General features: G+C 40.7%; 1 protein-coding gene across 6 annotated transcripts in view; it reads left to right on the top strand.

Annotated features, from left to right (window-relative positions):
* The window catches only part of ELAVL4 (ELAV like RNA binding protein 4), a 145,805-nt gene that overhangs the window by 86,711 nt on the left and 45,687 nt on the right, over nt 1-13,407 (top strand). For 4 of the 6 annotated variants that reach the window (XM_047728351.1, XM_047728352.1, XM_047728350.1 and 1 more), the window contains exon 2: nt 6,801-7,041. In XM_047728351.1, coding sequence (XP_047584307.1) covers nt 6,801-7,041 — 241 coding nt within the window. Of the gene's footprint in view, nt 1-3,727; nt 3,778-6,800; nt 7,042-13,407 lie in introns of all 6 variants that reach the window. The other 2 variants (XM_047728354.1, XM_047728355.1) reach the window with 1 other exon arrangement.

The following is a 13,407-nucleotide window of genomic DNA, read 5'->3' as shown; positions in this document are numbered from 1 at the left end:
CTCTAGCCTGACTGTCCCCAAATTTGAGCAAATGAAAACCTTGTCAAGACTGAGGGACAGAGGGAGCTGTGAGAAATTCATGAGAAATTCATTTCACCATGATAAACTCATGGTGAAAGAAATATTAAAGGAGGCTTTAAATACATTTTTGGAATTTTTTTTTTTTTTAATTTGTCAGAGAGAGAGGGAGAGAGAGCGAGCACAGGCGGACAGAATGGCAGGCAGAGGCAGAGGGAGAAGCAGGCTCCCCGCCAAGCAAGGAGCCCGATGTGGGACTCGATCCCAGGACGCTGGGATCATGACCTGAGCCGAAGGCAGCTGCTTAACCAACTGAGCCACCCAGGCGCCCCCATTTTTGGAATTTTATAGTGGTCTTGTCTAATACACTTAAAGGGCCTTTTGGCCACAGGACATGCTTTCTCTCTGCTCTGACGTGTAGAACCTTCAGCAGTCAGTATTTGTTTGGTTAATAAATTAATTCTGAGAACAAGAAATTATATGAAAAGAATGATTTGGGGAGGAGGGGAAGTTTGGCTCTTTGATTGTATTGCTACTCTTAGAATCAACTGGAGGATTTCAATCTGGAGACGAAGGATTGCCATTCATGTACGTAAAATATGTGTGTGCATTTTTCTGGTGAGAATGAGCGAAGACATTCAACAGGTTCTCAAGGGGGTCCTTGTCAGCTGAAGATTCAGCCCCTACTCTTAAATGAATGCCTCTTAAAATCTATATTTGAAATAATATCTAAATGTATGCCTGGCATATAAATAGGTACTCAGTAAGTGTTCTGTCCTCTTTTGTTATATGTAAAATTGGGATAACTTTCGCACCTTTTTGGCTTGTACTTTACAGGGTTGTTTGAAGGATGTAGTGAACTATTGAGCATGCAAGGGCCTTCATTCATTCAATAGTCCTTAATCTAAACCTATCAATTGTCAGGCCCTGTTCTACATGCAGGAGATGCTATAATAAACAAAACAGATGTGGTCTCTGTGCTATGGAGCTCAGAGTTCAGGTCACACTTTTTGTGACCTGTAAAGTGCCAGATTCAGTAAGTTACGGAGATAGACATGTCTCTGCATGTCTGTTCAAGTACATTTTTATGATATGGCCACCCCTTACTGTCTCCTTCCAGAAAAGGAAAAGTAAACCCTCATCTAAATGTCCATGTCTGCACTGTCACACTGTACGCTGTCCCTATACTCTTGTGTACTCTTGCGTAGAGCTGGGCTTAAGTTCCCACTTCCTGCTCTAACTGGCATTGTCACCCTGAGCAAGTCATTTCCCCTTTCTTTTCCTCAGTTGCCTCATCATTAAAATTATGGCATTAGGCTCCATGGTCCCTAATGTTCTCTGATATCTGTCTTGCATCTACATCATGAACTCAGTGAGGGCTAGCTCCTTGTCTTTGTTGTCTCCATATCCTGAGGGCCCAGCACAAGTGCTTGGCATTCTGGGGCTCTATCTCTATTCATCTAACATTCCCAGATCTAGCCAGAATGTAAATAAACCTATTTTTTTTTAATGTGCATTTGACCTGACAAGTCCAGGAAATAGTGTAGCAGATGCCTTGGGTGGACAATAATAAGAGGTGGGATTGAGCAGATAATTAGGGATATCAGGAAGGACCCAGGATTGTGGTGATGGAGATGCTATCAAGAGCTTTTTTTTCAGCAGCACCCTGAGAAAGAGGCTGAGCCCAGCCCCTGCTTCTTAGCTCCCTCCACAGAGATTAATGACCCTGAGTGGTGATCCAGCAGCTGCACGTGTGAGGCCTTCCCTCTTGCTTTTGTTGTATATTTTGCTGGGAAGAAAAAAAAAATTGGTGGGAGGGGTGAGGTTAATGCGTTGAGTGTGAGTAATTAGTCATTCAAACCATTGACATTTACAATGACAGGATTTGAGTGCCTGCGTTATTGTGCACTGCTTTAATAGTTTATCCCTGAAATTTTCTGCCTGTATAATGTTTCTTAAAATATATCACAGAAACATAAAAGATTTAATGCAGTGCTTTGTACAACCATTAGAGTTTGACGTCAACTGAACCTCCTCAGTGCTCTATCCTGGATGCTCACTGTAATTCTGTTCTTAATTATGCCATTCAGAAGAGAGAAGGAGGGCAAGTCAGGGGTTTGGAACCTGGTCAGCTGCAAAGTCGGCCATGTGACCCACACAGACTGTTTCATGAAAGTACATAGGCACACTTGAGTAACTGATCTATTTATTTGCAATGAAAATTGTGCTGTTAGAATATCAAAAGCCTGGAGAAGGAAGTGTTCTGATCTTTCTGAGCCAGCCTCTGTGCTTATTGGAGGGTATGGATTACCTCTGGTTTGCTTCCTATGTTGAGATTACAGGTGTCCTCTCTTTACGATGTATCAGGTAACCTTCAAATATTATAGTTTCATTTTCTTGAGTTTGATATCGTTAGATCTTGGCCATTTCTCTTATTTTCCAAGTATGTTTTAAAATCCTCTTGATTCACTTGTGTGTCACATTTCATTCTGACATTTTACATTTGTGATTCTTTTTTTAAGCCTGTCTTGTATCCTGGGATGCACCATTAAGACCAATGAGGGGTCTCATTACATGATGTATATTAACACATTTGCAAGTGTTTCTTAGCTTTAGTACATTTTTACTGAGCAAACTCAGTGTGCATGTGTGTATTTTCATCAGTTCTTTCTGAATACACAAAACGATAACTGTAGAATGTGTTCAAGGCAAAGAGAGCTCCCCTCCCATAAGCCAAGAATGACTTGACCTAATTTATAGGTTTGGTTGGTTGAAGTAGCTCAGTACCGAACACTGCATCTCGTGGATCATTCTTTTCAGAGGTTTGGGCCCAATTAGGGTTCAGATGGGGCTACAGATGGGGCTCAACTCCAGGAGTCAGCATAATTTAGGAAATCCACATAAGATGTAAGAAGATGAAAGCTGGTTGGGGAACTGAAATTACCTTGCTGCAGACTTGGTACTTCCTAGGCTTCTCTGGAGCAGGGAGACCTGTGAGATGTTCACATGGATGAGGGCTGGCTTTCGCAACACACGTCTGTGAGGCAGGCATCCAATGAACGAAAAAGATGAACCCGGCTCTCAGGTGATCATCAATTGTCATAGTCCCATAAAATCTCAGCACGTTTAGGTATGATTTACATTCTTCTTCATACTCCATCATTAATGCCCCAAAAGCTGCCTCAGTGCAGGATATTTTCTAGGTGCTTGTGGGGCAGCCTTAACAAGGGTAACCTGAGAAAGATGAAGAGCCGGGAACGTGTTCTTGAGATTGTGGGGCTGGCTTGTTTGCCACTACGGCAAAAGGTAGCAGTGTGTAGCCCTGTGGTTCTGCCAGCCCCAACTCCTGAACTGGATAAAGTCTGTTTTTAAGTTCCTTATCAAGTTGGCAGTGCTCCTTGTGTTTATTGCCTGGACACCTGACTGAGTGAAGCAGTGAGACAACACTGCAAATGGAGACGCTGCTCAGACCCAGGAGGCCCAATGGTGGGGCAGAGCAGAAACCTGCCTCCCCACCAGGAGTTGTGATGATGCTCTACGACATCATCTCCATTAGCATGTGCCTCCCTTGAGCACATCTCCCTTGTGTTTTCCCGGACAGAGCAGCAGAATAGGCTTTGCTTGGATACAGCTTCTATCAATGCTGAGAAGAGCTTGATTTAAGATTCTTCTCAGAAACCCTTTGTTTTCTCCTTGCTGTCTGGACCAGCCTTCCAGAATCTCACAGTTGACCTGAATCCTAGAAGTTCTGATGATGTGGTAAGCAGAGCCACTTAAGTTACTTACATGATGATAAAGAATCTTAGAAGCTCCTCACCTTCCTCAGTCTGCCTTATTCCCCTGACTCCTCTTGAGACTTCTTTTTTGTTTGTTTGTTTCATTTCCCATTTGTGATCATTCAGAAAAGGAAACAATTAGAGGAACACCTACCTAGGGCATGATGAAGAATAACAATTGTAATGCCTCCAGGCATTCATTCTGAAGAGAAACCTGCACATGAGGCTTTATTCCAATTTACAAAGAGGAAACTGAGGTAGAATATTCAAGTCACCTGCCTGAGATTACATAGCTAATAAGTGGTAGGACTACAGTCTTAAGTCAGCTGCTGCCGTGACTAAAAACTTAACTCCTTTTTTACTTTATCACTTCTGCTTCAGTGAGAAGATAAGCAAAAAACCCACCAAAATAAACCCCCCAAAATCTCTGAGTATTGATGAGGTTGTGCAGCAACTGGAACTTTGATACGCTGCTGGTGGGAGTGTAAGTTGGTGCCACCATTTAAAAGAGATACTGAGGGGCACCTGGGTGGCTCAGTGAGTTAAGCCTCTGCCTTCGGCTCAGGTCATGATCCCGGGGTCCTGGGATCGAGCCCTGCATTGGGCTCTCTGCTCAGCGGGGAGCCTGCTTCCCTTCCTCTCTCTCTGCCTCCCTCTCTGCCTACTTGTGATCTCTCTCTGTCAAATAAATAAATAATCTTTAAAAAAAAATAAAAAAAAATAAAAGAGATACTGACAGTGTCTGCTGCACAGAACATACATATACTCTGACCTGAAAATAGATTCCCAGGAATACTCCCAACAGAAACGTGTGTGTATGTAAATCATGAGACGTGTGCGTAATGCTCAGAGCAGCATTATCTATAATAGTTAAAAACCAAAAACGACTGAAATATTTATCAACAGAAGTGGTAAATAAAATGAGATAGTTTCATAATTTCACAAAGGAATTCTCTACAGCAGTAGAGAAGTAAAACCTACCACTATATCTAATGACATGGATGACACCCAGACATAATGTGTGAAAAGACATAAAAGAGTACATATTGTGTGATTCCATGTATATAAAGTTCAAAAGCAGATAAAACTAATCTATGAATTATAAGTCAGTTACCTTGGGGTGGGTGTGGTAGTGAGAATGATGGAGGTAGGGACACAAGAAAGGCTTCTGGGATGCTCGTCATGTTCTATATCATGGTCTGACGGTGAACACTCAGGTGTGAATCGTGTTCTCTTTGTAAATATTCTTTGAGTTGTACCCTTAAGGTTTACATGTTTAACTACATGTATATGAAAGTGCTTGTCCCCCCAAAATTCTCTCAGCAGCCAAATGGTGATAATAATGGAAGATGCTAGTTGTCAGATGCCTGCTAAACCTTGCTTTCCACGTCTATGAGATGTAGAGAATATTACGATATGCCTCATTGCCTTTTTGTGAGGACTCAGTGAGAGAAGTCACATCAGGCAATTGGTAGAGTGACTTTAATAAATATCAGTAATGGCAAATTACATTCCCGCCACTATTCAGGTGCTTTCTATACCTCATGTCACCACCTTGCAAGACAGGTGGCTTTGTTCCCATTTTTCAAATGAGGAAAACTAAGGCTTCTAGAATTTCAGTCACTTCCCCCAAGGTCACACAGCTGGTGAATGGCAGAGCATGATTCCATTTCCAAAGAACTGGTCAAGGTCAGAGGCGACAGAAGTCCTATCATGAAGGACAAATAAGACATGTGAGAGGATAGAGTGCAAAAGTGGGACTGCTCGGCTGCATTTGGGGCCAGGGAACCTGGGTGCAGGCCCAGACTCTGCCCCAGTTTCCCATGATGACAGAATTCACTGGATGTCTCTGGAATTCATCTCAAACATGAGAGTTTTGAACTAGATTTTATTTCCTTACGTGTCTTCTGGCTCTGCAGTTTTGTGATTCTCTGTTTGTCATGCCACACAGGACCTCTTTATAACCAGGCCCCATGAGCTTACATCCGTTTTCCATATAGAATGTATTATGTATTCTAGCTTCATCTTCTCAGTACTTTACCTGAATCCCATCCTGTAAAGCAGGGCTAATTGCTCCTCTCCTGTATGCCCACAGTCCTCCTGGGAGCCATTTACCTATCTGTGTCCTCAGTAGGCTGTAAGCTCCTTGAGGGTAGAGACTGAGATTTATTCATCTCTTTTTTTCCATGCATGCTGCCTGGAACAGTTCACACATTTGTGGAAACCTTTGTTTAATTAACTATTTGAATCCAAATTTAATTTAAATTTAAACTATTTACTTTTTGAGTAAAGTGTGAAAGGATAGCCTTGGGCTGTGCTGGACCTAAGGTAGGACCTAGAGAGAGCTCTACCTTTATGTTTTTCATTTTATTTGAGGTCCAGGAGGAACAGTCACAGAGTGGCTAAGGAGAAAAATCATTAGATGACTTTGTAGCTCCCCAGAATGTGCTTATGAAATCTGAAGTTTGATCAGTGCTTAAGCATCGGTGAAAATCTAAACCCTTCCCATATGGAACGGCCCCACTTAATTTAATGTCATTTTACTTTATGAGATAGTTAATAAACAGGTACTGTATTTGATCTTGTGAGCGTAGCCCTCTATATTTAGTTTTTCAGCTTTAATGGAACTATAATTTTAATCATGATTATTACTTTACATTTTAATTATAATTTGGTGTGGCTTAAGTATACATTTCTGAGAGTGATTGTGTAATGAAAACAGGAATTAGCTTTTCATTAACAAAATAATGGGAGAGTTCCCACTGCATTCTAGTCTGTGTTCAAAATCCATGGGCTGGCCTAAAAATAGCAAGGGGAGTTTAACATTTTGGTTAAAAACATGCTTCTAAATTGGCTGTGTTCACAACCCAGTCTCCTTTGTTCCATCTTGCTTTATCTTGTCCTCTTTCTTTTCAAAACATAAAATAAAATAAAATCTTGAAAGAGACTTTACTTGTGTCTTTAAATTTCATGAGGCTTATTTTTATTATTTTTATTTTTATTTAGATAATTAGCACCATGGAGCCACAGGTGTCAAATGGCCCGACATCCAATACAAGCAATGGACCCTCCAGCAACAATAGAAACTGTCCTTCTCCCATGCAGACAGGAGCAGCCACAGATGACAGCAAAACCAACCTCATAGTCAACTATTTACCCCAGAACATGACCCAGGAGGAATTCAGGAGTCTCTTTGGGAGCATTGGTGAAATAGAATCCTGCAAACTCGTGAGAGACAAAATTACAGGTATGCTCTTCTTCAATATTCAAGGCTTAGACTTAGTAGCTGTGTTGTTCCATTAGATGTTCAGAACTTAGCAGAAATGCACACAGATGGTGAATGCATCTGAGTGTCTGCAGTGTGTATCCTGCATTCAAGGATGGCATGGGTACACAGTCATAAACTCACCCATGCGTGTACTCCACATAAAACCAGATTGCAGATTGGGAGGACTGGGAAGCAGATGAGGATGTTGGAACTTCCTTGAGCTTTACTTTTTGTGAAATAACCCTTTGGTTTTATCCCCTTTTATTCTGAATCAGCCACCCCTTCCCTTTGTTCTATAGTTCTCCGTTCTGCCCTCTGCCCTCCCTGTCCTCCACACTAGTTTTTATCTCTTCCTTTCTTCTCAAGCATTTGGTTTGTGTGTGTCCAGTGTCCCATGTGTCTGAGACAGTGTTTTAAAGGGGGGCCATAGTGAACTTTGGAAGGAGATCACAACAGTCCATTGTCCCTGGGGAGAGATAGTCTCTAAGGAGAGCAGATTATTCTGGAATAAAACTACTCCACAGGAAGAAGGAAAAGCTTAATGAGGATCTGCAGTTGAGGTATTTTATTTCATTTCGTTTGGTTTGGTTTTGAAGATACTCTTTGAGAAGGCAGAGACTTTTTACTGGAAAGTAAAACAATACCTGATCAACTTCAGTACTTGAAATTTTTAGCTTCTGATTTTTTTCCGAATTGACAACTATTTGTTGAGGACCTCATGTTCGCCAGACACTATAATTCTTTGTGGTAACGTTTCCGTGTAATCTTTTTGGAAGTGAGAATATTTCCTCAGATGACTGATGGCTACGTCACAACAGCAATGCAGCCGCTGCGCCACGGCGCTCCACTCCCAAAATCATTCGCCCTCAACTGAGTACTTGGCGTTTTCCAGGACTGACTTTTGTTTCCCTTTCCCTGGGCAGATTAGGTGACAAGTAACTGGCCTATCTTAGAAAAAGGAAATTCTGTCATTAAAATAGGAAGATACATCAGCTTGATTTTCAGTAGGGGAGTCTGTGTGTGTTGCTCTACGTGTTCTCCAGTTCTTCTGCTTCACGTGCAAATCTGTCTCCCATATAAATTAAATTACTTTGCAAAATCATAAAACTAAAATGACTGTAGGAAATAAAAGTCACGTAACCCTCCAAACATAATTTCCTCATCTATAAAGTTGGAAAAGAATATTGATCTCAAAGGGCTTATTGTGAGGCTGAAATGAGAGACTAAATATAGATAGGACCACCTAGCATGGTTCCTCGTGCCCAGTGGTCTCATGGTAAATGGGAGACGTTATTATTACAGATACAGGTAGTAGGTTACAAGGAGAGCGGCTGAACAGAGACGTTTACCAAGGTTTCCAAATAGGGCCAGGGCTTAGAGGATCTTATCTGAGTACGCTGGATCATCCATCCTTTAACAGAATTGCCTGCACTCTCAGAAAGCCAATGTTTAGATTTCTGAATAATCTTTATATAATAGGATGATAATTCAAACAAAATTAAAACCACTTAACCATATGATTCTTCCTCCCACTCCTGTATAGAAAATGTATTTTTGGTGGAGCCTTACCTCCTAAATAGGGACTCTGCCAGCTATATTAGTGAATGTTATTAATCACCTTTTCAAAAGAATTCCCTTAGAACCGTAGTGAGATTTTTGAAAAGTACTGATTCGTGGTGTTGTTCCTTGTTTTCTAAAGACACATGTTTAAACAAGCAGATTCCTTTACTGAAAGAATGCTAATTTGGTAGTTCACCGAGTGGATTTGAATAGGAGTGACAGCTTCGAAGACAGCCTTTAATTTGGTATACAAAACCAAAATTGTCAACTTTGGTTTGTTTAGCACCCTCTCCAGCACAAGCAGAGACATACAGTAGCATCTGAGCTTAAAGAAGAAGCTTATGGGTTGAAAGCAGAACTATAATTCAGGCATAAATTTATAATTATGCATTTTTTAAATTTCAGGCAAAAACATTTTTTTTATTTGCAAAGAACTTACGGGAACGAGGCAAGGAAATATAGAGAGACCAGAGATATTTGCCCTCATTTGGTAGCAGTGTTTAATAAAAGTAGAACTTGTGGTTGTAAAGAGCGCTTATTAAATTCTTCATTTACACTACCTAATTAATTCTAGCATTTTAAATTAACAGTGAAACTGGTCCCTGCTGTACCATTCCATAGATGCAGCATATTTCCTCCATCCACCAGTTGTTCAGGTTTAATTGACTACGCTAAAAGTCAGAGAAGGAGGGAGAGATAGGGCTGTGGGGAGGTGGGGAAGGAGTGAGAATCGCTCTAATGGAAGACCCTCTGAGGCCTACATTTGGTGGTAAGTGATAACACAGGCTGGGAGAGGTGAGGTGTAACGCCAGCCAAGTTGAAAGGCTGCTGCTGGTGGTTCAGAAGTCAGGGTGAATGACATCATAGGTATTTTTGTTGCCCTGATTTTTAACATCCCAGTCCCCACTTTTCCTCCAACACCTCCTACAGATCTCAATACATCTCGATCCTGTGAAGTTTACAAGGAGTTCTAAATATCTAGTGGGAGGATTGGGGGGTGGGAAGTGGCAAAGAGATAAGAATTCAAGATTAAGATTTTCCAACCCCAGCCACTCCCCAAGAGAATGGATTCCCTTAGAAGGTACCGGCTTGTCGAATTAAGAGAAAGAGAGACACTGAGAGGAAGAGAAGGAGAGAGAGACTTGTTGTGGATGGCGTTGCATGTAGACTAGGTTCCCTCCTGGCTGTGGGTTGTCAATGAATGTGCCATTTGAGAACACATAGAGGGAATTTGGGCATAGACTTAAATGTTTGGTGCTGAGGACATATGCTATCATTTATAAAGTAGTTAGTTTATGCTAGGTACTTGCTAAGCGCTGAACATACCTTATTTGATGTAACACCGAGAACAACCTCCATCTTCTTAGATGAGGACACTGAAACTGTGTAAGGTCAAGTAACTTCTCCCAGCAGCACAGGTATTACCAGGTGGTAGAGCTGGGGTTCACCCCCAGACTGCAAAAGCATGATCTTATGGGGAGGTACGAGCAGGATGCCCCGGCCGGTGTTGAGTGAAGACCCCTGCCTAAGCCTCCCCCCATAACCCAGTGAAACATTGTGAGCGTCTGAGTAGCAGTTGCTGGCCACCCTCTGGAGATTCTACCTAATGCACCACGCTTTCAACTAGACTCCTGTGTAGAACAGGAAGCAAAGATAACAATATTTATCATCCTCTGGGGATACAACTCAGCCTTCAGAGTAGAACCAAATTTACTGAAAGTGCCAGGTTTGAGATTCTGTTATAGTGCTTTTGGACATCTCTGTTACTTATCTTCTCAGACATATTAGATTTTCTTTTTCCAATTGGGAAAGGACACTTATCAGGATAATCTAGGTATCAGGGAGAGAAAACATGTCTCCCAAGTTGCTTTTGTGTGCAGCTGCAGACACGTGGTGACACCAGAAGCCATGTTCTTCCTTTTTCTCCTGCATCCACCTGCAGGCTCTGCTACTGGAGAGAAAGGGAAGTGTGGTACATGGTCCATGAGCTTCTGTGCAACCTAGAAACTCAGGCAAGAAAACGTCAAACTCCTGGTAGAAATTATGTTATTCCCATGAACTGTAGAGAACTGAATTAGTTTCTAATTTTTAATCTTGTTGCCTTTTTGGTTTTTTGTTTGTTTCTTTTTTTAAGCTTTGAGATTGCATTACAGATGCTCAGTATTTTAGGGGAGGAAACATGGCTCAGGCAGGTTATAGTTAGGTGGCTCAGGGAATGTTTTAAAGCCAACAGAGCTGGAATGCTAAATTATATTTTAATAATAATAATTTTTAATAATTTGCCATCACCCCTCTCCAAAAGGAATAGAAAAAGAAGAAAAAAGGTAACCAAAAAAAAAAAAAACCCAGATATTAATCGATGTACAACAACAAATGGTTTGCTCTACCTGTCTAGATTGTATGATTATTTGCATCATAGCAATCAAAAAGAATTATATTTTTTTACTTGTTGTTACTCTTCATGTGCCCATGCAGTGTAGTTTTTCAGGCAAGTAAGAGCTCTGAAGGGAGGGTTTTAAAGACAGAGTTGTTCAAACTGAACGTTATCCACGATAAAGCTGAATATATGGAGTGACCTGGGTATGGAAGAGACTGTAAGGACTGTAGGTGGTTGATAAAAGGTGAGGTCTGTGTTAGCTGGAGCTACTGGGAGAGGTTTGAAAGATAGGGTTGGGATTTGGGTAGAGGGAAGGAAACCAGAGGTATAGTGCTAAAATTCCAGTCTATGAACAAAAAACTTTTTTATTCTTTCATGCTTTGGACGCAGGTAATAGAGCTGGGACATACCTCTTTGGAAACAGCGATCTAAGATACAGCAGCATTGCCAGGTGAAGTTAAGCATACCAAAGAATGAAGCTGGTTAAAGTTGCATCCCAACCGGCAAAGAACATTTCCTAAACCTCACCTTTAGCTCATTCTTTCATTTTTCTTTTCTTTCTAACACATGTCTTTGGCTTAATTAATGTTATCATTCAGAACAAGGCAAAAAGACCCTTCACAACTGTGGACATCAGGGTGAAAAATGCTTTGCCACCACTTTTATATCTGGAATCACAACTCTGGTTAAAGGAAGCAACTCAGTTTTGATTTGGTGACACGGGGTAACTTCTGTTCTTTCTCAGATTTGTGAAAATGCTATTAATCCGATGTGTCCCTCTCAGTAGGTGACACGTAGAACATGGACTACAGCAGTGAGGGGTGGGAGGGTGTGTTAGGGCACCAACACACACAATACATTGCATGGAATACATTCTCTTGGGTTGAAGATGGAAAGGAGAGTGAGGGCTGCAAATTGCTTTAGGTTACCTCATATAATTTCAAGGAACTGGACAGACTTATAGGACAGTATGGGAATTTGATTGACTTATTTACTTATTTGATTGACTTGATTTACTTCTGAGGTAACTTTATAAAACAATAAAAGACCCTGAAAAATTCTAAAATACGGAAGTTCATTTAATTCACTCCTAAAATGTGATTTCAACCCTAAAGTGAGTTATTGGCATACTTTCTTACATCACCTAGCAAAGGCAAATAAATTTGCATTTTTTATGTTTGTGTGTGCCTTATGTGTGTTCTGGGCACTGTATTAGATGCTTTAAACATAGTAGCTCATTTAAATAGTAAATTGAGATTTCTTGGAGACTCATGATAATAGCTAGTGTTTATTGTGCACTTACTACGTGCTAAGCATTGTGCTGAGATCAGTAGATGGAATTTCATGTAGTCCTCAAGACAGTTATTTCACAGATAAAAAAACTTGGATTTAGGAATGATTTAGTAATTAGTCCAAAGTGACTTAGCTTCCAAGAAGGGGAGTTGGGACTTGAACCCTGGTCTGTCTGACAAATTTTGAGATGTCCAATTTATAGTTCATCTCTGGTAGTTTCTCTGAAATTACTCAACTGACTTCTCCCCTTTACAAACCAACTCAGCTTTTGTTACCTACTGAATGAAAACTTTTAGTTCAGGGAAAACCTAATTAGAGTTCAAAATCTTTTGTTTTGGAAAAGAGTATACTATGCATTAAAAAAATAATAAGTACCAGTGGTTTTTTTAATTAAGCAGGTCACTGCTTACCTGAACGAGGAAGAACAGACTTAGAGTGGCTTTTAACTTCAGATTTTATTTCTTCACAAACTACTCTTCACTGTGTTTGCCTTTTCTTTCTTTTGCAAGCCCTGTATTAAAATGGATGCTGCCTTAAAGTTAAGCATAGTTAAAACCCAACCTCAATTATGCATAATCCAAGAAAATCCCAAGATATTGATTAGCTAAATGAACTTTTTTATACGTACATCAGAGGGATATCCATTAGTGATGGGAAGGGTAGAGGAAATAGTAGCATTTATCAGCACATTTTGTTGCTGACTTGGAAAATGTGCTTGGTACAGTGCAATGTGTCTCTTGAATTCAGAGGAAAATCAGGCAGATTTACATCTGTCATTTTATTTATCACCTCCCTGCAGTCATCTTACATGTATTCCACAAAGAAGAATGAAAGAATTTTGATTTGATGACTTGGGGAAGGAAATGGATTATTGTTGGGGTGAATGGAAAACAGGTATGGAGAAGATTTGGCAGCCTAGTGGGGTTACACAATGGGAGAATAGGGGTCTCTCTTAGTAAGGGGAACTTGGAAAATGTCAGAATGTTAAGTGCAGACAGTAAACCATGTAATTATTGTGGCTCTTACACACCCGTCAGGGGCAATCAGAGACCTCCCATCCTTTCTAATTAGGATAAGTTGGCAAAGTGGAGCTATGAGGTTTAGAATTTGTACAG

Source organism: Lutra lutra, chromosome 4, assembly GCF_902655055.1.
Source record: "Lutra lutra chromosome 4, mLutLut1.2, whole genome shotgun sequence".
Taxonomy (NCBI): domain Eukaryota; kingdom Metazoa; phylum Chordata; class Mammalia; order Carnivora; family Mustelidae; genus Lutra; species Lutra lutra.
This window is presented reverse-complemented; position numbering and strand designations above follow the sequence as displayed.